General features: G+C 37.5%; 1 protein-coding gene across 12 annotated transcripts in view; it reads right to left on the bottom strand.

The window, feature by feature from the left end:
- Nucleotides 1-24,888, bottom strand: part of MAGI2 (membrane associated guanylate kinase, WW and PDZ domain containing 2) — a 722,750-nt gene that overhangs the window by 208,455 nt on the left and 489,407 nt on the right. For all 12 annotated transcript variants that reach the window (XM_039383531.1, XM_039383530.1, XM_027730044.2 and 9 more), the window contains one exon: nt 16,895-16,974. In XM_039383531.1, coding sequence (XP_039239465.1) covers nt 16,895-16,974 — 80 coding nt within the window. The remainder of the gene's footprint in view (nt 1-16,894; nt 16,975-24,888) is intronic.

The raw sequence follows: 24,888 nt of genomic DNA, 5'->3' as shown, positions 1-24,888 counted from the left end.
AATATTACTACAATATTCATGCTTCACATTTCCAAATTTGGATGAAGTTAGTTTAAATTTAGCCCCAGTTTTTTATCTTTTTAATCAAGTTCTTCAGAGTTCTCAGACAAGTAGATAATACCCAGGAAAACTATTTATAAAATTAAAAATTTTGTGTGTGTATGTGTATATATAGATAAAACCACCAAAATTTCCCCTTGTAGTGCTTAATCAGACACAGTCCTGACTCAGGGCTCTGTCACAGAATAACCATACTGCCTTTAAGAACAAAACACCTAGTAGATTCTAGAAAATATACTCAAAGTAACAAAGTGAAGCCTGAAGCCTTTTGCCTAGTGAATCTGGCTGTTGTCCACCTCCTACAGAGTTCTTCAGTAGTGTAGCATCAACAGAAGTTGCAGGGCAATGGAGATAAAGGACAAGTGTGAAAGGCTTATTGTGTCTTGCAAAAGAAAAGGAAGGTGATGGCTGCTGTTGCTTTGTCAGGCCAATTTTGCCAGAGATCCCACACTAAATAAATTTCTCTGCCAATCCCCCACCCTGGTTAGATGCCTCAGGACTATAAAGGAGAAGGCTTTTCCTGGAGCTTGCCAAGACTGAAGTGGGAAGCATCTAACCTACTTCAAAGACCTCCATGTCACTCTCATTCAGGGTCAATCCCCAGTGACTCCCTTTACATGCCTGGGAGGACTAGATTGTCAGAAGGAAAATCCACCAGATTTAGCATAAAAGGTAAGGGTGAGCCGAAACATCCTTTGAAGGGTCTACAGATACAGAGAGTCCATGTCTAGCTCTGGATTTCAATGTCCCACTTTTCCATTGGTAAGCTGGTCCAGCTGGTTTAATTTCTGTGCAGTAATTAAATTCGGCTATTTAAACTGAGCTGCTGTTACCATGCATTCCTAAAGCCTTTATTTCAGAAACAAGATGATTGTATTAACTCTCTTTCTGGCTTTTCTAGCATGGTTTTACTCCATTTTACTGGTGGATAAAATTATGCAATAATTATCTTAAGGGATCAAGCAAAAAGAAGGTAAATAAAAATTGTCATACATTCCTTCTCAAGATCTGGTAATTCTGAAGTCACTTTCCTGATTCTGAGATATTGATGAAAGACTCTGAAAGCTTATTCCAGATAATCACATTAAAACTCCTTGTGAGAACTTGAAGAACAATCTCATAATACTGTGTGTTAAAATAGATGATTAATTTTAATCTCCATAAATGGAAAGAAATGCACAAAGGGAAAAATAATGCTAACTGTGCATACACACACATAGGTAATGATGGGCTCTAAAGTAATTATCACCACTTTGGGAAAAGATCTTCAAGATACCAGTTTAAGCCCAGGGGTATTCAAAAAGCAAACAGAATGTTAGCAATCTCAGGGATGCTAAAACACGAAACACCATTATGCCATCAACAGTGCAATCACGTTCCAAGTACTGTGTGTAGTTCTGGTCATTGAACCCAAAAAGCAGGTAGCAGAACCCACAGAGTGCAGGGGGGAACAGGAAATGTCATCAGAGATGTGAAAAACCTAGTTTGCCAATGGGAGATTTCGTGGAGTAGGATCCTCCTCCTGGAAAAATATCACATAAATGGATATGATAATGGCATATGAAACCCTTCCCAGAGGCTGGAAAAGGTTAAATGGCCCTAAAAAGGAATTAGACTCATTTATAAAGGACAGTTAGAGCACAATGATCCTTAGACCACTGCCAGCTAAGAGATTCTATAAGAAGTAGGAAGGTGCAAGACGGACAAGATTATGTCTGCTTTGTTTCTCGTAGTCTTTCCTCAGCCATTTGCTCCAAGCAGTACTTAGAAACAGGACACAGAAAGACAGAGAGCTATTCTGAACCAGTAAAACCGATCTGATGCTCTTACTACGACATCCTCACCATGTACAAAATAGGAATTTATCTTTATTCAGCACAAGATCCAACTTTCCTTCAGCTACCAAATCACAATAAAAAGATCCAGAATTGTTTCTAATTCAATTCTAACATGCTAATGTAAAAAAAAAATAACCCTAATTCACTTAATAGTGCATTATTTTTAAAAACAACTTGGAAAGTTGCCAAAATAGAAAGAAAACCATGTTTCATTTATCCAGGAATAAAAGCCGCTTTCAAATTAAGGATATCTATTTTTTCTGGTCAAATATCATACATAAATTTAGACCAAAAAGACTTCTACAGTTCATAACCCAGTTACATAATAAAAGTTTTTGTAGGACTATACTTTCCCAGTTCATCCAGTCCATGAAAAATACCAACATTGAATATGCTTGAAAGAACTGCAATTTATAGAGTTGCTTTTAGACAATCCTAGAGCATTGTTCTGGTGCTGAAGGTTCAAAGGAGTTGTCTTCCCTTATCTTCCAAGAAAAAAAAATTATGTCAAAGCACTTTACAAAGAAAAACACAACTTTAAGCTATGATCAAGCCCATCACAGGAACAACATTCTGTAAAACTCAAGCTGAGGTAGCCATACATGATTTTAATTTTAACAATACCATGAAATTTCTTATCTGTCATCAGGGACTCTCATCACAGCATGACAAAAATCCACATTGTATGAACTATGCAGCCTAGAAACACCTGAACGCAGTTATCCTTTTAGTTCAACTGCTTTGATGAGCAATTCCCAAAGGCAATGTTTAAAATTTGCGGAGAAAATACATCTTTGGCATTAAACTCAAAGATTTACAGTGTTGGGAATACATTACACAGAAGGAGAAACTCAAGAAGAAATCCACAATTCTTTCAACCAGTTTAGAGCTTATCTTGCTTTGCTTGGTGTTGCAAAATTCTGTGCGTATGAATATATGCAAAGCTGAACCGGCATTTGGTTACACATAATGTTTGAAAAATATAAGCTGGGACTCAGTTTTCAGAAGGATCAAATCCACAGTGGCACTATTTCAACTTCAAATTCAAGTCTGTACAAAATCTCAGCTGATGGGCATTGAGTCACGTGAAAGGCAATGTACAACAGCAGAAGCTGAAGGGCAATATTCCCAGTTCAAACATCTCCTCTCAGTTGCACATGATACTAATGAATATCGATATTCCTCTTTTCTTACATAGGTCCCTACAGCAACATCAGTGGGAGATCTGCATACATAAGGAGAGCAGAAGAGCAACACACAGAACCGTCGGCTCAGAAGTTATGGTGATTAGAATGGTAGAAACAGCCAGATCAGGTCAATGGGACATGAGATGAGCACGCCCTCACTACTGCCTCAAGTATAAGTATTAAAACAACCACACTAATAACAGTGAATGCACTCTGAAGTATGTGCAAATTCACTACCTCTGCATAACACTGCCCACGCAACAGGAACATACAGTACAATTAACTTTTTAATGCCAGCCTTCTTTTCGACGACACAGGTTTTCTTTTGCAAAGAAGGACATTACATAAATATCAGCTCCACCTTTTCATCAGACAAACAATTAAAATTTTTTCTTATTGATTTTTCAAAGCCTTCTGCATTTGTAACAACAATGCCCAACTTAATTACTATGTCAATAACGGAGCACATTAACTATCCCAGAAAACAAATGAGAATCTGCCATTACGTCTGTTTCTTAGATTATGAACTATGTAACAAAAAAATGTGGTAGATTGATAAAAAATATTCCAAAGGGAGAAAAAGTTACTACATTTTTGTGAACCTCAAGAACAAATGAAGGAAACACAAGCAGATCAGTAACTTAGAAATGACGACTGACAGAGAAGTTTATCCAAGGAGGGGGGGGGATTGGTGGCATTGATTTTGATTTTCTAAGTGTCCCGGTAATCATGAGAAGAAGGCCAGCACCATGCAATTTGCTTATCAGTCATTAATTGTCACTGACTGCTGCTACAGTAATTCAAAAACAATTAGAAGTGAGAGAAGGAAAATGTATCACAAAGGCATAAACAATCCATAATAAACACTGTGTGCACACTAAATTTAAATGGGGACTGCACTGCCACCAGAATAACATTGCTCTCTCTGGAAACAATATTCAGTGAGACATAATTACAATATTTGGTATTCCATAAACAAAATCTCAAAAAGCACACTCCTCATCTGCATAGGGAACCCTTCAAGTCAATCAATGATGGGAGCTTACACTGATAAAAAGGCAAATCCTCCTTCTTATAGATGTCATGTCTTTCCACCTAATCCTATGCTCTTCAGTGGATTTCAACAGAAGCCATTCAGTGGGTTTTGAAGAAGTCCCCTATCACCTTTTACTAACTGAGACTTTATTTGGGCTTCTTTAAACACATAATAAATCTGTAGGGCTCTTTCAAAATTAACCTAAAAAATCAGCAACAACAGGATTAGTTAGCTGTCCCCTTCTCTTGTAGTAGTGTCACTTATAATCTTACCAATGCTTAAGTAAGAGATTATAGTGTGTTTATTAATGTTTTTTATCCATAACAATTTATTCTTTTGCCTACCTAGTGATAGTGCAGATAGAATAAATTCTTCAGTTTCTTACTAAGGCAAATGTTCCTTAACCTCACATCTATATTTCTTACAGGATTATTTGCTTTTACTCCTTGCTAGACCAAATTCTACTGGTTTTAACCATGTTGTAGATTCCATTTCACCTACCAAAACAAAATAGAATTCAAGCTGGAAGTAATAAAATTTTAATGGAATACCATTTACTGAAATAGATCTAAGACTATATTTTTCTACCCAACATTACCTGTTCGCTTTATTTATAGAAATTTACATGTTAATAGATATATTGTAGCTACAATTGGGAATTTTTTAAACAAAAAATTGCTGTGTAAATTCCAGGAATCAGTGTAGCAAGCAGCAAGTAGGCAATATTGTTCTACTTTCCATGATCATTTCACTAGATCAACAAAAGTCAAAACTACCATTTCATTTCTGAAAAATTAAACTCCACATTTAATGAATAATCTAAACTACTCAGCAAATGTCCAGACCAGACATCATAGGGTAGCATGAGAACAGAAAGATGGTGAGAAACTAAAGGTGATATAATCCTTCAAGGATTTGAAAAAAAAGAGACAAGAAGGAGATAAACCACAGAAAGTTGAAATGACTGTAAAAGTTGTGAACAGATATTATATGTCATGTCTTTAAAAGCTGGGGAGACATACAATCTAAGGTCTTTCCATACCATTTTTCAGTGCTCATGAGAGAAACACTGTACAGTCTTGTACAACTAATGTAGAACTTGCAAATAAAGGTATATTCTTCAGTTGTGAAGAGAACAAAATAAATCACACAGTGGTGGGGACTATTGCCCAAGCAGAAATATAATGGCACAGAAAGTGACCACAGAGAACTGAGAGGTAAAAAACAGGGAAATAACTGTGTCTTTGAACAAAGTGAACCACCAGAAAAAAAAATAGCAGGTTCAATGAATACTAATGGAGCTACAATTTGCAATAGCCTAATGGTCTCTGCTAAACCTACCGAAAAAGCAGTGATGGGACTGAAAAGTCTACAAAATCACCTGCCCTCCCAACCACCAATGATGGGAGACCCTTCCCGCTTCCACAGCTGAACCAGAGAGATACTAAATGATTCTTCCAGTCCAGTGGAGGAAACCAGGGGATCAATTCCAGAAAGAAACCCTCAAAAGGTGAACATCTGAGTATACAAAATGTATCAGTCCCAAAATAGCTAAATCTGACTTTGTTCACCCTGTTTGCAATGGTGAAAACTTCTGAGAAAATGGCATAAGTTGAAGATAAATTGGTGGTTGAGCAAACTGCTTAGTATGAAAAGCATGAGCTCCATCTTGCAAGAGCAGTGGCAGACACTTTCAGATTCAGCACATGACCATAATGAATGGTGTAGTATTTCTAGAAGTGTTTAATTATGAAAGTGATATACAACTATTCTGGATGCTTTTTTGAATAGAAGGAACAGGGATCTCAGATATGGATTGAACGTTTCTATTTCTGTCATAAGAAAACTGGGGTCACTGAAATTTTGTTAAAGGAGTAAAAAATGCAGAATTGTGTTCCTCTGTAAGGAAAAACCTTGCTTCCTCAAGTAAGTTTTCTGTTATAGAGAAGGTAAACTACAATTCTCTAAGCAAAAATTTTTCTTGTAAAAAGGAAAAATCACGGACTACTTAAGAAAAAAATAGATAAGAGAAATCCAGCTGCGATTGTAAGAGGCAAAAAGGCAGTTTAAAAAGATAAATCCCTCCCTTGAACTCTGTTCTCTCCTTCCAAAACAGGAAAACTTTTGGACAAAGCAACTCATGTCTTTCATGGAGGTGTCAGAGCTGAAAGATGAAATAAAAATTTCTAAAACTAAAATATTTTTCATATTTTTCAAAGTCTATTTGAGCAAAAGTACACTGAAACAAAGCCCAATGTCCAGTACATTTAACTATGCAGTCAAAAGAAGTTGTAGCTTCTCAGTTACCTCCGGAGTGAAGCAGAGCCATGTTATCACTGCAGTGCCAGTACAGGAAAGGTGTAGCTTATCAATAGTGAGATGTTATCTAGACTAAATAATTTCCCAGATAAAGTTGCTAGTTCTCACTATTGTTAACAGTTTTGATACTAAGATATGACTTTTTCCCTCTCATATGACTTTTCCCCCCTCTTTCATACACCAGAAGGAAGAGGATTCAATGGAAGCACTGGGTGTTCCATCGTCATACAGGGAAGATCCCTGGGCAGCCTCCCAGTCTCAGGAGCCACAAGAATCTGGCCTGCACGGCTACAGAAATATGCACATATTGATATATGAGTAAGGCTCATTTGTATTTGTTTATACCAAGTGACTACATTCATCTGGAATCACTCTGCATTTCTATGGCCTTTTGATTTTTACAATTGGGTAGACAACAAAAATCCAACACTTCACCAGAATGTGTAATCAGAAATTATTATTTTGATGAAACATTATACTGTATTCTGTTCAGTGTAATTACTTATAAAGGTCTGATGTTTAAAAGAAACAAATTCTAACATTTCCTGTCTGGATTCCACAATCCTGCCCATTTATCTTACCATTCCTTTTTTCCTATCTTTATCAGGTGCAGGATTTCCTCAGATCTAGAGATATTTTTCCCTCTTCACCTTGCTATGCTGAAATAATTCTAATGTTTAAAGGCATCACAAATCCAAAACTGTTTTTATATAGCCAACAACATGTCCTCCACATCTCTGCTTTTTATACTTTCCACCTTTTATAACCACTTATCTTATTCCAAAGTCTTCTACCACGAATTCTGAAAATGCAGTTCCTCCCTTCCCAATGGTTCTGCAATAGAAATCCACATATCAAGTGCCTCTGCCTTCCTCCCACTCAGACAGATACACTTCTCAAAATCTTTAAATGTTACCAAGACTTTTTTTTCTTTCTGTCCCACAAACAGTGATTATCTGCCACTGGGTCTGGAAGGGTATTAGTCATGAAAGACAGAGCCTTTTTAAAGTGCTGCATTATCTGTCAAATCTTAAATATAGGATACCTCTTCTCAGACAGGATTTTCCAGTTCTATTTAACAAGGACTCCAACACTCTGAAGATTTTAGGCTAAAATCAAAGCCCAGGTGTCACAAAAAGAAAATAACAGACCTTTTTAAAAGCATATTGCAAAAATAAAAAGAAAATGGAAGTTATAAGTATAAAGAATTCAGTTAATATTAAGACAAAACCCTGAGGTAACTGTGTTTGTGACGCTCAACTGCTAAAGGTACAGAAAAGTTTGGATTCATCTTCACTTCTCTGTAATTGTATTGCATTGTAAGCTAAGAGTAATCTAAGGATGTTGGGAAAAAATGACAAATATTTTGCCTTTAAAACTACCTGAAAAATAACAAGTGTTATTAGAGATTTTAGCAAGTCATCATAGTTCTTATCTGTCAGCAATTCAAGATAATTGCCAGGAAATACTCAACTGGCCTCTGTAAGAAGGCAAATTTTCCAACAAAGAGCACCAAATTGTTTTTTAACTTACAAATTTGATGAAACTGCTGACCTTCTGGATGAAATTCAAAATGAGGTGATTATGGAGAATAATTTTTTAAAAGGTGAAGACTGACATTCCTTTTTCATTAATTATCACTGTTAAAAACAACAGCTTTCATAAAAAAGTCAGAGGGAGGAGAAATAATAAAAATGAACGTAACTGGACATATTGTCATGAACATAATCCCACAAACCCCCTTAGTTAAATATATTGTATCATTGCCAAGTCAAGGGTTGAAGGATTAAAGCTAGAGAGAGAACAGGATTGAAAATCATGTGTGCTGATTTCTACCTATGATTAAACTATATTTTAAAGGAATTTCAACCTTTTGTTCTTTACTGGCATCAAGACTTTGAGTGTGATCTTTGAAAAAGGTGGTGCTGTGAATTCTTTTCTGTGTGTAAAGGTAGGACCATTCCTTTAAATGGTCCTTGTAGGAATATTTCAGGCCACCTCTATTCTTATATTACACAATGCTTGCATTTTAGTGGCAAAAATCAACCTTGTGCACTCAATAAGAATTTTGCTACTTGCTTCAGTGGTGAGTGGAATCCAATTTATAGCTTTTTAAAGATGTGAATTGTTAAAACTCTGGCCCTGTTTCTCCTGATGAGTTTACAAAACCTCTCTCCCTCCCTTTCTAAATTTCATTACACATTCCAGATGAAAACTACCTAAGCTTAGCCAGTTAACTTGGCAGCAAAATGAAAAAGAGATGCTATCAGAAACTGGATGTGAGGAGCTTCAGCAGCTCCAGCAGGAACTCAGCCATTCTGTAGTGGTCATGTAGCCTTGGATGACCTTTCTTTTGCAGTGTAGTTTAAACTGTACTGTCACGTTAGCTCCAGCTTGCTGGCTCTGTTTTGGGGTACAGCACTGGTGAATGTGTTTATTTTATTCTGAAATTAAATTATACTTTGAGAAAATTTTATAAAATAATAGTCAACCTTTATTGCTGTTTTAAAACGTATTATTCAGTATATCTTATATGACTAATGAACATGCTGCATTCATTACAGTGGGCATTTGTTACACAGCTTATAATAGAGTGAAAAGGGCCATTAAGCAAAAAATAGTTACTATCTCTAAGACCTTTTTCAGCTGAGAATCTCAGTGCATTATACAAGCAAACAAGTTTCACAGACATATGAAAGGTATGTTTACATGACCCTCTTCTATAAAACTGAAACTTGAAGTGATTTGTTTTCACAATATCATGAACTAATTAGAATGGAAGCCTGTGATTTGCCTCATCGAAGACCATGGGACAAGTTAGTAATTTCCTCAGCCTGCATTTAGCAACCTTTAAAATACTCAGGTTGCTGAAAGAGTTACTATGAGCTGCCAATACCTCCAGAGGAAGGGATCCTTGCAGGCTGTGAGCTGTGACAGCAAGGAGCTGTGGGATGCCTCTGCATCCTGGGCATCTCCACCTTAAATGTAGAGTCTGGGTGAGCAGTGGGAGCAGTGAGTGCAACAGAGCCAAATCCTAGCTGAATTATTGGGGAAATCAGAATTTTTTCCCTATACTTCTATTCATTCTTGTCCTTGCAATTACGGACTCTATTTAAGATTAAGGTTAGAGCTGTACAGGGATTTCTATGGCTGAGACTGTGAGAAACTGTAATGGTTCTGAAAGCAAAGTAATACTTATTAGTCCATTACGGTTTAAAGGACTAATCTCTTACACTGATAAGTGTGATTCAAGGAAGCACTATCTGCTAGAGTTCCCCCAGGGAGACACCAGGAGGTTGCCCAGGGCATAGACAGCCAAGGTATGTTCATGTGGACAGCTATTTTGTCTAAAAACTTATTTCTTCTAAAACTTCTAAAACTTCCTCTTCTAAAATGTGTCACCGAACCAGGCTGCCCAGAGAAATGTCTTCTTCCCAGGAAGAAACTCTAATGAGGTGACCCCTTTCTTATTTTTATTATTATTATTGCGAGTTTGGCATGGAAGGTTTTTTTGGTCAATTAGTGCCCAGATGGTGTTGCCAGCATGAAATGCCCTTCCAAAGGTCATAACAGTTCAAGATATTTTGTTACAGTTTAATTAACCCAAAATTGAAAATGGAAGCTGAGAAAACTATGTTCAATATGTCAAAAAAAACCAGAAACAAAATTCATTGTGATCAATATTATTATAAATAAAGCCAGCTCCATTACAAAACTTATTAAATACTACTTAAAATGGTGTTAATAATCTGCAAAAGGGAGTTCTAAGTAAAATCTCTCTGGTTTAAAGGTGCAATATTCTTATCATCTGGAAACACCTGGATTTAAGTCAAAACTGCAAATGAATTTGGTAGTCTGTCAATCCATTTCCTAATTCCTTGTCATTTGTTCCTATCACAAAGCCACCAGGCAAGAGTGTGTGATGGGCAGTCCCTACTCAGAAGTGACTCAGGCCTGGAACAGGAAGGGGTTTGATGTCTGAATTGAAAAGCCCTTGCAGAGCAGTATCAAAGTTTGCAGCAAAATTATTCCTGTGTGCCTGGCACTCTCAGCTGAACTCTGTAAGCACTGCTTATTTGCCCTTGGGAAAAAACCCAAAACAACAGTCCTTGGCACAAGAACTCAAACCATCCCAGAAGAGATGGTTTAAAATGTCAAGGGACAGTGTCATGCTCTATGATGCTCTCTGGAGTTGCTCTCCACTTTTTCTCTCTGGATTGATTAATCTGACATTATATTCTGTACCCCACCTGGCAGAGGAACATACTCAAAACTTTTTTCTCACCTGCAGGATGGTATCTTTTCCAGGCTGTAATGCAGAACCTTTTGCTTTAAAATAAAACAAATAGGGCCCCCCCCATATTTTTGAGAAACACATATAATGAGGACTGGTCCTCAATAGAGGATACAGAGGATGACAAAGTCTGGCTCTTAGGTGGATGCAATAATTCAGAGCCTTGAATATTTTGCTAAGCTCTGGAACAGATAAAAATTCAAGATGCAAGCTTGTGATTAACCTCTCCTCTTTTCTGTCTTCAGTGATCTCCCTCTTGACTGTGCAGGCTTTTTGGCTTGCTGTTTTTTACTTGATATCCTACCCACGAATAAATTCCCATCACAAGGATCTGGATTCCCTTTAAGGGACTGGGACTCCAAATATCAGCTGTTGCAGTAAGTATCTGGTTAGGTGCCCACATCAGCTGTGATGGGAAATTGTTTCCTTGTCCCTTCACAGAGACAGTCCAATTCCTCGGCCACCCTCGTGCCCATCGTGATTGTGCACGATGCTTCCCCTCCCATTTGAAATCACATAATATGTCCATATTGAGACAAAATGATTCCGTATTTTTCATGGAAAATATTAACTAAGGTTTAGAGTCAGCCTACAAATTGCCTCAGTGAAGAAGAGTTAAACCCATTTAAAGTATTTCTGAAATTTCACATGAGATGGACAGGTGGATAGGTAGAAAGGTTTTTTTTCAGTGTGGTCAGCAGCTGTTTTTTATTAACTGATGCCAACAGGAATAATGAAATATAATACAGACCAACTAAATTTTTATGAATTGCATGGCTGCCATAGGCTGGAAACTGTGTTAGAGACAGACTCTTCTGTGGTCCTTATTTATTTCTGGCTTAGTTGTGTTATAAATTAGCACTAAGCTAAAATTCTCTGGGACAGCTTTCTTGAAAAAATGCACATACAAACTGCTAATAAAATAAGTAATGACCTCTTTGTATACAGGCATGTCTCACTCTATATAAAAAGTATTATTTCATATGGTGACCTATTTAATAACCAAAAATATTCTAGCATTTGAAGAAAAGAATTAAGCTACATGGGTACTAAGTCTAAAAAAGAGACTCTCCTCAACATATTTCCAACAGCAAATATAATTCCCTGGAAACAAGGTTTAGAATAGTAATGCTGGTAAACCCTTAACTATAGTGGAACAAATGGTACTATTTAACACACAATGTAACTCGCACATAGCATTAGATATCAGTCATGACTTGTATAATTTTAGGAGTCCTTGTTTTCATCAAGAATAAAAAAACTACTTTTTTGAAGATGATATTTCTTTCTACTTTGATTTCCTGAGGAAATGAACTTCATGGGTTTGTACTGTTTGACTGTTTACCATTCTCCTCTGTGAAAATCTGAGTCTACTGTTAGTTTTTAACTAAACTTAGCTGAGATACCTGTATCTCAAAGATAAATATATTGCAAGATATATATATCTTCAACAGATACCCTAACCTCAGCAGCTACTTTCTAGCCTGTATAGGCTAATCTGGTTTGCAGAGAGAAAAAAGAAGAAAAAGCTTTCTACAAGTCATCGAGAGAAAAAATTGTCAGAAGCAATGAGCAGAATACCATGCTGAGAGACACAGTGCTCAGGGTCACATGGCACTAGATGAAACCCAAACACTAGCCTTCTCTCCCAGTTCATATTGGGATCCTTCCTTCAACAGAGACATGGACTTGCTCTGGAGTTGTAAGATGTCTTGCTAGTGCTTTTTTCACACAATGGAGGGTACTTGCTCTTCATTCCACTTCCTCTTCTGGCCATGTATAGAAGTGCTCTGCCCAAGCTTCACATGCAAATCTCTGATATGAATACATCCCAATAAACCAAAAAGTCCCACACCCCCTTGTATCCTGGACTGCTGAAAGATTTGTTTTCAAACTCAAGGCTGCTACAATCAAATAAAAACCTATTCACATAAAAGTGTTCATCTGCTACAAGTTGTCATTAGCAGGCATCAGAAAACACAAACAGTATCCATATAAGATAAAAGTTCACTACTTGGTTTTCAGTGAAAATATATGTCAGGGAATCAATAAGTAATGCTTTACACACAAAACCAGCATGCCTATGGCCATCTATAAAACAAAAATATCAATGGTTGATATGTCTTAGTACAGCATAGTGAAGAAACAGATGACCAAAGACAAATTCTGAAGAACTGAAGGCAGTGAATGCACCAGAAGGTATTGCCTATGACTACAGGAAGAGGGAAAAGCATAACCTGACAAAATGTGATGGGAGGGTGGGGTTCAGTTCCAGATGAAGACACCTAAATGCAGCAGTCTGTCTACATACCGGTGTTTACATGTGAATCAGGTGTCTGTGACCTCTAATTGTCAAAGCAGAGCTGACATTCACAGTCAATGAAGTACACAGGCAACTTGGTTCACCCTACATAAACATCTATGTTTTGCAGTCAAGTTGGTGGGTGTAGAGGAGATGGAAAGACAGATGACAGATGAACACTAGGTGAAATCAAAGTTTTATTTATAGTTGTAGGCCTACTTGTATTTGAAAACTAGGAGATAGGAGAAAGGAGGCCAACATAAAAAAAAGGGAGGGTTAAGAGTGATGGAGACTACTGCTTGGGACAGATTAGTAACGAAATTAGTAAAATCTGTAGTAAGGAAATAAGTGAAATTTGACATATCTGATCACAGGAAATTTCAACAGCTGTTTAATCTCCAAATTGGATATCGAAGAAAATTTTGAAATTTTTTCCAGGATGAAAGTTCCCTTAAATGAATTAGAGAATTTGAAAAAATTGATCACTACACTTCTTAACAAAAAATGAACTTCCTAAAACCTGTGATATTTCATGTCATTACAGCTGAACTGCCTTTCAATATTAAACTACATTTCTTACTACCTTATGGGACTTGTCATTCTTTTCCATATTCTCTCCCAAAGAACACACTCTGTTGGAAGACCACTCACATAATATACCTGTAATCATGCAAATCCTGTGAGCCTGCTGGGTTATATGACTTTACAGAAAATTTAGCAACCAGTGAATCTAGCTCACAGAAACAGAAGGGGTAGAACTGTAACTTCTGTAGTACTCTACACAGAAAAATCGGTTAACTAATTTTGATGTGGAAAAAAAAATAATCATTTAAAAGAAGTATTTCAATTCAGAAAAAAACAAATATTTAATTCATATTTTCAGCAGAGAAAACACAATTATTTTTATTAACATCAAGATTTTCTGGAGGAAATCAGAAATGGGTAAAAAATTGCATCTGGTTTTGAAGAATTGTCAGCTATTTCTGCTTATTATATTATGAAATTCAGATCGGCACCATACAAACGTAAGAGGCAGTTCTTGCTTCAAAGACCTGCCATTTGAGTAGATCTGATGGAGCAAAAGTCAAAGTAATTTGCTGAAAATCACACATAAGTTCCACGAGAGAGACAGAAAAAAAGATCAGCCTTAAAACCTCCTGACCTACAAAAGGATTTAGAGCAGTGGGTGTCATTAAAGGAAAAGAGAAAGAGTCCACAGCATGGAAGTAAAGAAAGCTTCACTTGGTAGAGCTTGTCAATCTCTTGGCAAAGGCATGTGAAAATTTTTCAAGAGGAGGGATGTGCTGGAAGGTTGATTCAGATTTTGCAAAGGGAAATGAGCAAGCACTGGGATTTGCGGATACAGAAGCCAGAGATAATGAAGAAATCATATTTGGCAAAGGAGCACTGAAGAGCTGAAAGTGGATGACAGAAAATGCCTGGAGCAGAGGGGGCCCTCAACATCACCAGCTCAGAGCATCAGGACTCAGATATTGTACGTTGTGTGGACACTGTCTGGTGTGGAAGCTGCATGCTGGTGGCAGAATGAAGAAGGAGGATTTGGCAGGATTTGCATTGAAAGGAGAACACAGAAGTTGAGTTGTTCACAACAAAAACCTGGTATCAGAATCTGGTAGGTGATAAGGACATCATAATGTATCTCAGAGAATTAATACAAATTTCAGATGTGACAAAATGAATGTCAATGAAAAGCACAGGTTAGTCAGAAAGCGATAAAGCAGCAAGGTAAGTATCACTTCCTATCTAAACACCGATGTCTTTCTAAAATTTTGTATCTCTGTGTAATATCTGCCAGAATAAATCACAAAATCACAAAATGTAACAGAAAAGCTATTTGGCATAAAACAACTACCAAGCCATAGCTGAAATTAATTCTTGAATCAGATTAAATCTAAACAAAAATTCCAAATCCCATGTGCTATAGGAAAGTCCCTGATGTTGGACCTCCATGGCAAGGCACAGTAATTTTAAAGCATATCAGTGATTTTTAAGAACTTTCTCTTCTGCAGGTATTATATTAAAAAAAAAAGACAAACGACACTTTCAAACAACACAAGAACCTTAGAAAAGAGAGTATGTTACAAGAACAATTGCTGTAAGAATAGCAAATCTCTCCCTAAAGTCTTTTATGCATCACTCCAAGTACTTTGCATTAATGAGCTGAGCAATCTTAAAAGAACATGACCCAGCATACTATAGTAATTCAATAATTCAGTAGTCAAATAACTACAAAATAATGCTGCTTCTTTAATGTACCAATCTTAATTTTAAATTGTTTCAGATAATTTGGTACTTTTTTTTGACATTTCAGTGCTTGTTGTGATCTCAGTATACAACAGTTAATAGAAAAAGAAAAAAAAGGAAAAAAAGCAACACATACTCCAAGTATCTCTGATATGTTACTGCATAGATATTGGTGGATTTTTTTCCTGCCTTTCCCACTAGTATTTCTTAAGGAGTGGGCTAAAATATAGCTTCATATAAGTAACATGAGAGATTTAGAAAGCAAAACTCCTGTGCCCTTGTTTTGTTTCTGTACCATACTTCTATTATATTCACTGTAGAATTTACTCTGGGAGCTAGTGTTGTCAGTGCTAGAATAAGCATCACAAAATCATTCAGACATATAATTTCTGATGTCAGAGGAGAACGTCAGAATTGCTGCTGAAATAAAGAAGGGATTTTTTGAATATAGCAATCTTTGAAAAGGAAGCTATTTATAAAAAAACCCTAGGAATATTTTTTACCAAAGCACTGACCCTGCAATTCATACAGTCAGCGACTCCTCAGTGACCTCTTTATCAGCCCTGAGTTTTCTTTCTATTAATAGTATTTACATTAACCAAACACATATATTTTGGAAAATTTAAAATAAATCAGATGCAGTACCTGAAAAATTACTAATACACTTAAAATATTTTAAATGCTTTGAATTAATGCACATAGCATGCAAGTATTTAATACTCTGTATCTCACAACAATAAAATAAGTAGCAGTCTTTAGAAATCATTACTTCTTAACTGACTAATTGAACTAACGTGGAACTATAAAACAATGAAAAAAAAACCCTTATCAGAAAAAGACCTATTGCAACACATTTTTATTTTTACTTTATTAAATGATTTTGATTACTGATAAACTTTACCAGACAAAAATTAGAAATTATACCGAATGCAAAGATAGTTTGATATGATTTGTATTATTTCATATCTCTGAATCTGTCAACATAGTCATCTCTCCTGCACAACAGCTACAGCTCCTTTAAGCATCCGCAGCAGTACATATGCTTTTAAATTTTAAAGCATTAACAATGCAGTACCCCCCAAATCCAGCCTTGAACTCTGACAGACACTGATCTCTTTTCTCCCTCCCACACCCTGCTTTATCAGACATTATTTTTTTAAATTGGCTACTAAATAGCATAGCACTGTACCTTTAAATACAAATCAAACAATATTCATATTCCCACGGTGCTGCTAGTTTCCCTTATGCATTGAATCGCCTGTAGATTAAAAGCTCAGAATCTGAAAAGGGATTCTGTTCTGCAGACCAAAGTTCTCTGTAGGAGATGAGGGAGAGGGTCAGTCCCGGAGTCACACACACAACAGGCAGAAAACACACTTGTGATCCTCAGCTTTGGATAGCATCAGAAAGGGGAATAAAAAGCAGAAACACATGGCACACTGAGAACTGGTATCACTTATGGCTTCTAACCAAAGCAGCAATTAAACACCTTTCATCATTCCCCCAAATGCCTGATTTTTGTAAGAACTGAAAGAGAGAGACACACACAAAGGCAAATCCCCTCTGAGCAGCAAGGAAAACTTAATCACCTACCATTTTCTTTGCACTCTTCTGGAGGTTTAGCCTTTTTCGCAAGTCGTGGATCCAGCCATGATGTTGTCTTTGTATTATGGCTGAAAAGAAAAGAGATCACTCTGAGCAGACACATACTGAAAGGAATCAAGTTTATTCCTTAAGAAAAAAGGGTTAGTCCAACAAAATTGCAATCGATACACTTAATTTGCTTACTGGTTCTAAGTAGCCCTGAAGGAGGTGTAAGAGTAATTGTGCAAGGCAGCTGTAAATTTGGCAACCTCAGCTCCCTGTCCTCAAAGCAGCTATTTTTATTAAAATCAACTAGAATGTTGCCAAGTTAACCTCATTGAAAATGCAGAACTCATCCAGAGCAAAAGGAATTTATTACAAATACAGTGTTCTCCCGTTGAACGAGTGCAGGCGACAGGATTCTGTACCATTCTCACAGTTTTCGGACAGAATTATTTTCATCTTAAATCTGTCCTTTTCATAAATACAGGTTTGTTATTTCTCACCAGCAGCACTGACAAGGCATAGCAAAAGTGATGCAAATTACAATGCTCCTGCAAAGTCTACATTTCCGGACAGGGTGATTAATGATACTTTGTTTAACAAACCTTTATCTCTCCATATATAATCCTTCTATAGAGATAAAATAGATATGCACAAGCTGAATGAATCATGTGGCTCCTTTCTCTACTCAGAATAGATCTTTGAGAAATCAGCCATCACATAGCGTTCAACTGGCACAAATTGTTTTCTGGGAGATTATTTTGCCAAATGAATTGATACTTAGTGCAGCTAATGAGACTTAAAACCAGATACTTTCAATTTGTACCTTGCTCATAAGCAATTAAATTTGGAGCCACATATTGTAAATATATTAAGAAAGGAAGACTATAAACCAGAAAAGGATGTGATCATTATTCCTTGATTTTTCGAGATGCCTTTCCTACAATACCATCATTCAGAGACACTTCTAACCCATGTTTTATTTATCTTATACATCCTAGGAGGAAGCTTGTTCCATACAGTTCTGAATTATTTAGTTTATTATTAATTTGCTGTGTCATTTTAAAGTGTGCTTATGACTTCTCTTATAAACATTAGTATAAGGTGTACAAAAACGGGACCTGGCACAAAGTGGATTAGGATGCAACTGGCAGTTGGTGAGTTACTGATACAGTCCGTGTGATCCAAATACCACTGCTTCCTCTAGGGAAAATTAAATGCATAGAACCAGTTCCTTCTCACACCTTGCCTTCCATGGCAGATAAATTTTCCTCTGCCTCAATTTCTCTCTCTCTAAAAATAGTGCCTATAGATAGTGCCTACTTCTCAACATTATTGTCACCATGTTAAAGCTTCCTCCACATTTTGGATGGGAAAGAAGGTAGATGAGAGTTATGTGTGGATAAAGTGGCAACTAAAATGAAAATTGAGACATTTAAATTCTTTTTTAAAGTATTATCTAGTATAGAACACCATTCATGACAAGTGAGGAGGATAAACAAACCCTTTGCTTACTTTGAGAGCAGAGATATATTTACATAGTATGAAGAATGATGAACCAAAGGTAAGGGGAATTTGAAACGATGGCAGCAGCCCGTGCCTGATTGCAAGTGTAACTAAGACACTTTCTCTGAAGCTCTGGCTGCCCGTGGTCTCCTGTAGGGTGCATTTTTATACTGCAGTCACAGCCTAACTGCAGCTTGTGCAGACATACTTGAGCTAGCTTTAAATTAACTAGGGGAGATGCTGGCAACATGCTGTCAGCGCAGCAGCGTGGAGCTCAGCGTGGGCTCATCACCCTGGCATCCACTGAGCTATTTGGGTGCATCCAGCAGCACATGCTGAGCTCTATACCACCATGGGTACCCCATTAGCAGTGACAGAGCTCGGAGCAAGCTTGGACATACCTGTGGAAGTTGCAGTTGCACCTCTGGAGTGTGGGCATGTCTGTAAAACAGCCACTCTCTCCCAGCTATTAATTCTGACTTATTTTAGGGCCCCCCACTGATGGCAGGCACTAAATCAGAATCATAGATATTTCCTATGGCTTTAAAAGAGTAATATATATGACTACTGTTAGCAATGTTTGCTGTGGTATAGAGCAAATCTCAAAGAATTTTACAAGGAAATAATCAACCCTGTTTTAAAGGTAAGAAAATGGAGTCATGGAGTCATGAAATTACTGTACACAGCCACCAAACAAGCCAGCAGCAGCAGCAATAGTAGAATCCAACTGTTGCAAGTCACTTGGCCAGTATTTTCCTTCTAAGTCCATCCATCAGAACAGGCCAATTCATCAGCCCTGAAAACCCCTATGACACTTCCAGAATAGACCTGAGAAATGAGTTTTCAAGTATCTGTAAAGATGGGTGCCAAACTGAAAACAAGCCAGATTCAGTATCAATATTTAAAAATGTGAATTAGTTGAACTGCAACCTCCAAGGCTTTCTTTGAAACTGAGAATAGCAAGCAAACAGTTATGGTTTCCTTCAGCATAAATGTGGCTTCCATAAACCCAGCAAGACTGATTCTTCCAGTTTTGTGCACTGTAGCCATACTAAACAAAACTGTAAATGAACTAAAAAATCAACAGCTCTTCCAAAAAGAAGAGCAATTCTTCAGTTTGCAGCAACATTTCAGAGAATGAAGATGATATTTCATTACATCCGCTCTTTCAGCACTGAATCTTCTCTTCTAGGTGCTGTCACTCAAACCCACTCAGCTACTTAGTAAAAGCAAAACTTATCTGCAAGAACTTTTATCTATAACAAATAACTCAAGGAGCAAAGTACCTTTTGAAATGCATCCCTCTCCTCCTTACCCATATCCATGCCTTTTCCCTAGCCCCGCCTCTCCACTTTATCATGTGTACTAAACATAAATGCTGCCTCTTGCAATGGCACTTCATGTGCTTCTAGACAGGTGCTCCAGTGGATAAGAAATCTTTTCCTGATCTGAAGACAGGACTTCAAAGAAGGCAGAATCAACCCCCACCTGTTTTCTAACATCTCTACAGTACCATCAATGTCCACTTATGCTCTACATAGTGCTGTTTGCTTAGATCATCTTAGCAACCAGGTACACAACACACAAACACTCCTAGGAGGATGACAGACATGACTACATGACAACAGTGCCATGCTCACGCTATGCAGTGTTGTTCAGACTAACCTCCCGTTACTCTTCAAGCAAGGACTAGAATTGGGGTTAGCCAGCTACAGATACAGAAGAGTGGCAAATTCTTCCCCACACAGGTGGGACACATTGGGGATGTGAGGAAGAAAAAAAGCACAGTGGTGCTGGCTTGCTGAATGTCCTAGGGTAGGCTGCAGGGACACCACCTCCCCTGTGTCCCAAGGCTTTGTCTATTCCCTCTTCAGCTCTGCAATGAACTAGAATCTGTAAAAGCTCAAGGGAGACAACATTTATCTCCTCAACAGTTTTTAATATAATTTAAAAGAAGCCTTGATAGGAAAGCTTTAACTATGGGAGAGAAGACAGAAGGAACATGAAATTGCCCAAATTAACACCAACAGCAAAAGTAACATTAACAACTACCTGCTGGATAGGCTGTGCATATTTAATGCTTTTAAGCACTAAAAACCCTGTAGAGACATAACCTGCCTGCCTTTCCACTAGGTCTAATCATGTGCGTCCATTTGGGAAGTCTTACGGACAGACCAGAAGGAAAAGGGGCTGGGGATTTACGGATTAGTTATGAATGAATTGCAGATGAATAGCAGCAGCAGTTGTGGAGTAAATGCTCAAACAGGCATTTGGTGCATTTGTCACTGATTGAATGAGAGTGAGTGATGCAACAAAAGTGTCCTGTGAGAAATACAGCTATGGCTCCACCAGCATTTTCCACTGGCCAATGCTTTATTGCTCAGCAATAACTATACCTTATCATTAAAGACGCGTTTAGAAAGTCCATAATTATATAATTTCAATGATTTTAGTTACTTGCTAGGAAACTGAGCTAAGAGGTAAGTACTGGCAAATCAACAATTCATGTCTTAGAATCTGTCTTAAAATCAAGAGCAAATTCCAGATTTTGGAAACTTTTAAAGCAGTTAATAAAGGATCCCTTTGGTCTTGCTTCAAGCAGGTGGAGCATGGGAACAGTACAACATTTTTAAATTCATCCTAATTTGTTACCTGCTATACACAAAATAGAAACCGTATATAGGCCTGAAGTGTATTGCAATTTTTTTTTAAAAGGTCACTCAGTAAGGCAGTGGAGCTTAATATTATAGGCAAAAGTCAATAAAATAATTATTGCTGAGCTAACTTGAATCCTCGCTCTTTACCAAGTACTTGCACCTAGCAGAAATAGTTTATCATAATCAGAGTCCTCTGATATCAGTTACAGACAATTTTAAATGTATGTGGAAAAAATATTCTTCAACTGGTTTAAATAGAGTGAAAGAAAGCTCAGAACACTTCCCAGAAACCCTGACTCAACCTCTTCTTCTTCTCCAGATTTTCTTTTAAGACTTCACAGAGACTCATTATGCCTCTGTTCCCTGTTAATAGCACTGGAGCTAGGTACCAGCATCATCTCTGGGAATCTCACTGGATATTCCTCCATATCTTTAAGAAGCAAAAAACATTAGGAGTGTGGTTTTTTTATTTAATAATGTATTTTTATTGTAATTATTTGTTAGTATATTATTTTACTTAAGATTTGAATATAATGGATTTGTGTTAGCAATCTGTCAGTTTAAAGCACTTTGACAGATAAAGTTTCTTGTACTAACAGAGCCTTCCGACAATCTCTTGAAACATTTTCGAAGGAAATATAGAAAGTAGTTACTGACAGGAATAGCCTTAATGTCTTTTGAAAGCACTGCAAACCTATTCTAAATTGTGAGTCTTGTAAGGTTTGTAATTTGCATGTTATTGTGAAAGGCATTTCAAAATGGGTATTTACCAATGTGCTGCTTCAGTGTCGTCGGAGACAGAACACATGGTTTTGTTCGGGTTTTTATTGTGAATACATTACATTTAAGTTGGTCCTCGATATAACAACTTGAGCAAAGGGGAGTATATGAGACAGAAAACCACAATGCACTATAGACCCCCTGACTTCTAAAATACTTACTCCTTTTCATATGCTGAAGATTTGTAGATCTGCAGAGCTTTTCAAGTAGCACAGTAATGATCTTCAAGTAATTTGTGTGTGGAGGGAAAAGGATGACAAAGCATTAAACCAGCAATTTTGTAATCCATCTGTTGTGGGATGCTACCTCTATTTTTTGCACACAGGTAGGAACAGACACAAAAGGAAGTTGTCCTCCGGCTATGGTTTGCATGGCAGCAGCTATGGCTGCCAGTTTGTGTTGCATTTCATGCTGCTGGTCTGTTAGATGTGCTTGGAGTACATGGTCCTTAAGAGATCTGGGTTTGGGAGTGTCTATCCTGTGAATCTTAGATGGCTTTGGGCAGTAGATAAGCACTTATGTACTCAGCCCAAATACAGTGGTGGTGCCTCTAGGCATTCGCAGGAGCAGAAGATGCTTATACAAGATTTTTAGGGAATATATAAATGCCTAAAATCTCCTATGGTAATTTCTGCTGTTGAAGTAATTCTCTTTGACTTAGGCAATTAATTTCTGATAAAGAATGAGCTTCATCTCATGTGACTACAGAAACGACACAGCTAAATATGTAGGATTCCTCTCTATTCAAGGGAGAGATATCTATGTAGAATAATTTATCTTACCTATCTTCCAGCGGGACCCACTAACCATATGCTCTTAGTGACATAATGTGTGCTACGGCACGTCCCAAATGGCCTCCAGCTGTTACTCCAGAAGGGTGCTGGTTTTAACGAGTTCTATCATACCTGTCATGACCATGGAGATTCTTGGGCTATTAGTATGCCTCAACAGTGGTGCTTTGGCTCAGATCAGGAGGTCACTTTCAAAGTGAATCTCTCTCTGTTATTTTCATTTTCATACTGAGAATTCTCCAAACTTGTAAGCTTTTCACTTGAACTTAAACCAGAAGACACACAGCAGGAGCTCAGTTAATGCACTACATTCACAGCCATGCAGCCTATGGCACCTGACAAGACCTAGAAGCTATGGATGCTGGGTCGTCAGCAGTAAATGTTTCACTCTGAATTCTGTTGATATTGCTAATTTAGATATGGACATAGTTTAGATCAGAAGGAATTCAGGTTGGTTTTAATTTAAATCCGGTCTCATGGACTGAGTTCAGGGGTCCAGGGCTGTAGACAACTCAGTGCACTCCTAGAGATCAACTTTCTTTTCAGCTTCATCTGGAAGTAATTCAGTGTGGGTACACTGAAACGTGAACTGAATCAGTGTGTGAAGACAACCAGAAGATTTCCTTCAAAAGTGTTTTCTTGACACAAATTACATACTACTGCAAACGTAGTTTTGGATATCTGAGGACATCTCTACTGGTAGAAGCAGCTACAATTTTGCAAATTAATTCTGCCCTTGTATTTGGACAGGATGAATCAGCCTCTGGAGGTAATTATCTCTCTCCAGTGACCACAGAAGGAGTCTTGGCAACTGGTTTATACCAGATACCTAATGCTATGTGGCAAGGCAGGTGAGCTGAATCTTCTAGTTCAATAAATACAAAGGAGAAAAGTTATAACAACACTAAATACATCAGAGGAAATGTGCTGGAAGAAGAATTCTGCAGAGCAGAGCAGCAGAGACCTTTGGGGGAAAGACAAGAAATAATAAAGTGAGGAAAGACAGGAGGAGTTGAGATGGCAGTTTGACCTGGACGTCAGCATAGATAAAAACAGCAAGTGAGAGCAAGGGACAACACACCACTAGCACAGACTGAGAATATCTTTATAACATCAAAAGGCAAGAGAAAAAGAAAGAATTCAGCATTCCACAAATTCTTTCTGGTTCTACCATCTCCCCATTCCTAATTAAGTTGCCACGAGGCAAGGAAGTAGTCTCAGGAGAAAGAAACAAAGAGGGATCTTTTCTGTCGCCTGTCCCACTGTATGTCATATTGAAGTCCAAAAAGCATTAGAAATCTGATTTGTTATGCTGATCAAAACTGACAAATTTGATCCAGCATATAAACAAGGGAAAAGAACTACAGACATCTATAATCATATCTGCAATCTTGAGCAGGCAGAAGGGTGTACTTCCACCTCTAAGTAGTATCTTCTAGTACAAAACACAGTTATCAAATTTAGTGGTGTATTCAGGCTTAACTAATATATCCTGTTTTCTGATGGTGAACTGATGGAGTAGCCAGGAACAACTAAATATATCACGGTTCTTCAGGTAAGCAAGATGTTGGGATAAATGTTCCTGAAGTCAAAACACTTTCCTACCTCAAAAATTACTATGAAGAAATACTGATCCCACTGAAGTCAGTAGCAATATTCCTAGAAACAAACTAGGTCAGGATTTTACTTTTCCAATTTGTAGCTGTACTTCTTTTCAGATATCACCTGAAATAGCACCAGCTGTATTTAAAAACTTAATGGTTGTTTTTTACAGTGAAGAGGAGAGTCCTTGGCAAAGGACTTTTTTATGGCTGTTTTTCAGTCTTTTATGGTGCTCTCATAAAAAAAAAAAAAGGAAAGAAAAAGAAGGCAGCTTTAACAACTAAAAAAGATACTGCAACAGGTCCAAAAGGCAATGCTGACTGTGCTGTTTGAAGAAGTAGGTGTTCAAGTGGTAAGAGACTGAATGTCTCGAAGATGTACTGGAAAGTGGTTTGTTAAAACTCATGTGGCTAAATTCTCCTAAAAATCATCACCACAAGTCAGTTAATATGATCCTTTAAAGATCATAGAATCATAGAATCATAGAATCAATCGTGTTGGAAAAGACCTCAAAGACCATCCAGTCTGACCCTTGATCCAACACCATCGTGGTTACCAGACCATGGCACTGAGTGCCACATCCAGTCTCATCTTAAAAACCTTCAGGGACGGTGAATCCACCACCTCCCTGGGCAGCCCATTCCAATGTCTGATCACTCTCTCT

Source organism: Pipra filicauda, unplaced genomic scaffold (genome assembly GCF_003945595.2).
Source record: "Pipra filicauda isolate LSUMZ 115617 unplaced genomic scaffold, ASM394559v2 scaffold314_size1190085_pilon, whole genome shotgun sequence".
Classification (NCBI taxonomy): Eukaryota; Metazoa; Chordata; class Aves; order Passeriformes; family Pipridae; genus Pipra; species Pipra filicauda.
Note: the sequence above shows the minus strand (reverse complement) of the source record. Positions and strands in the feature narration are given on the sequence as shown.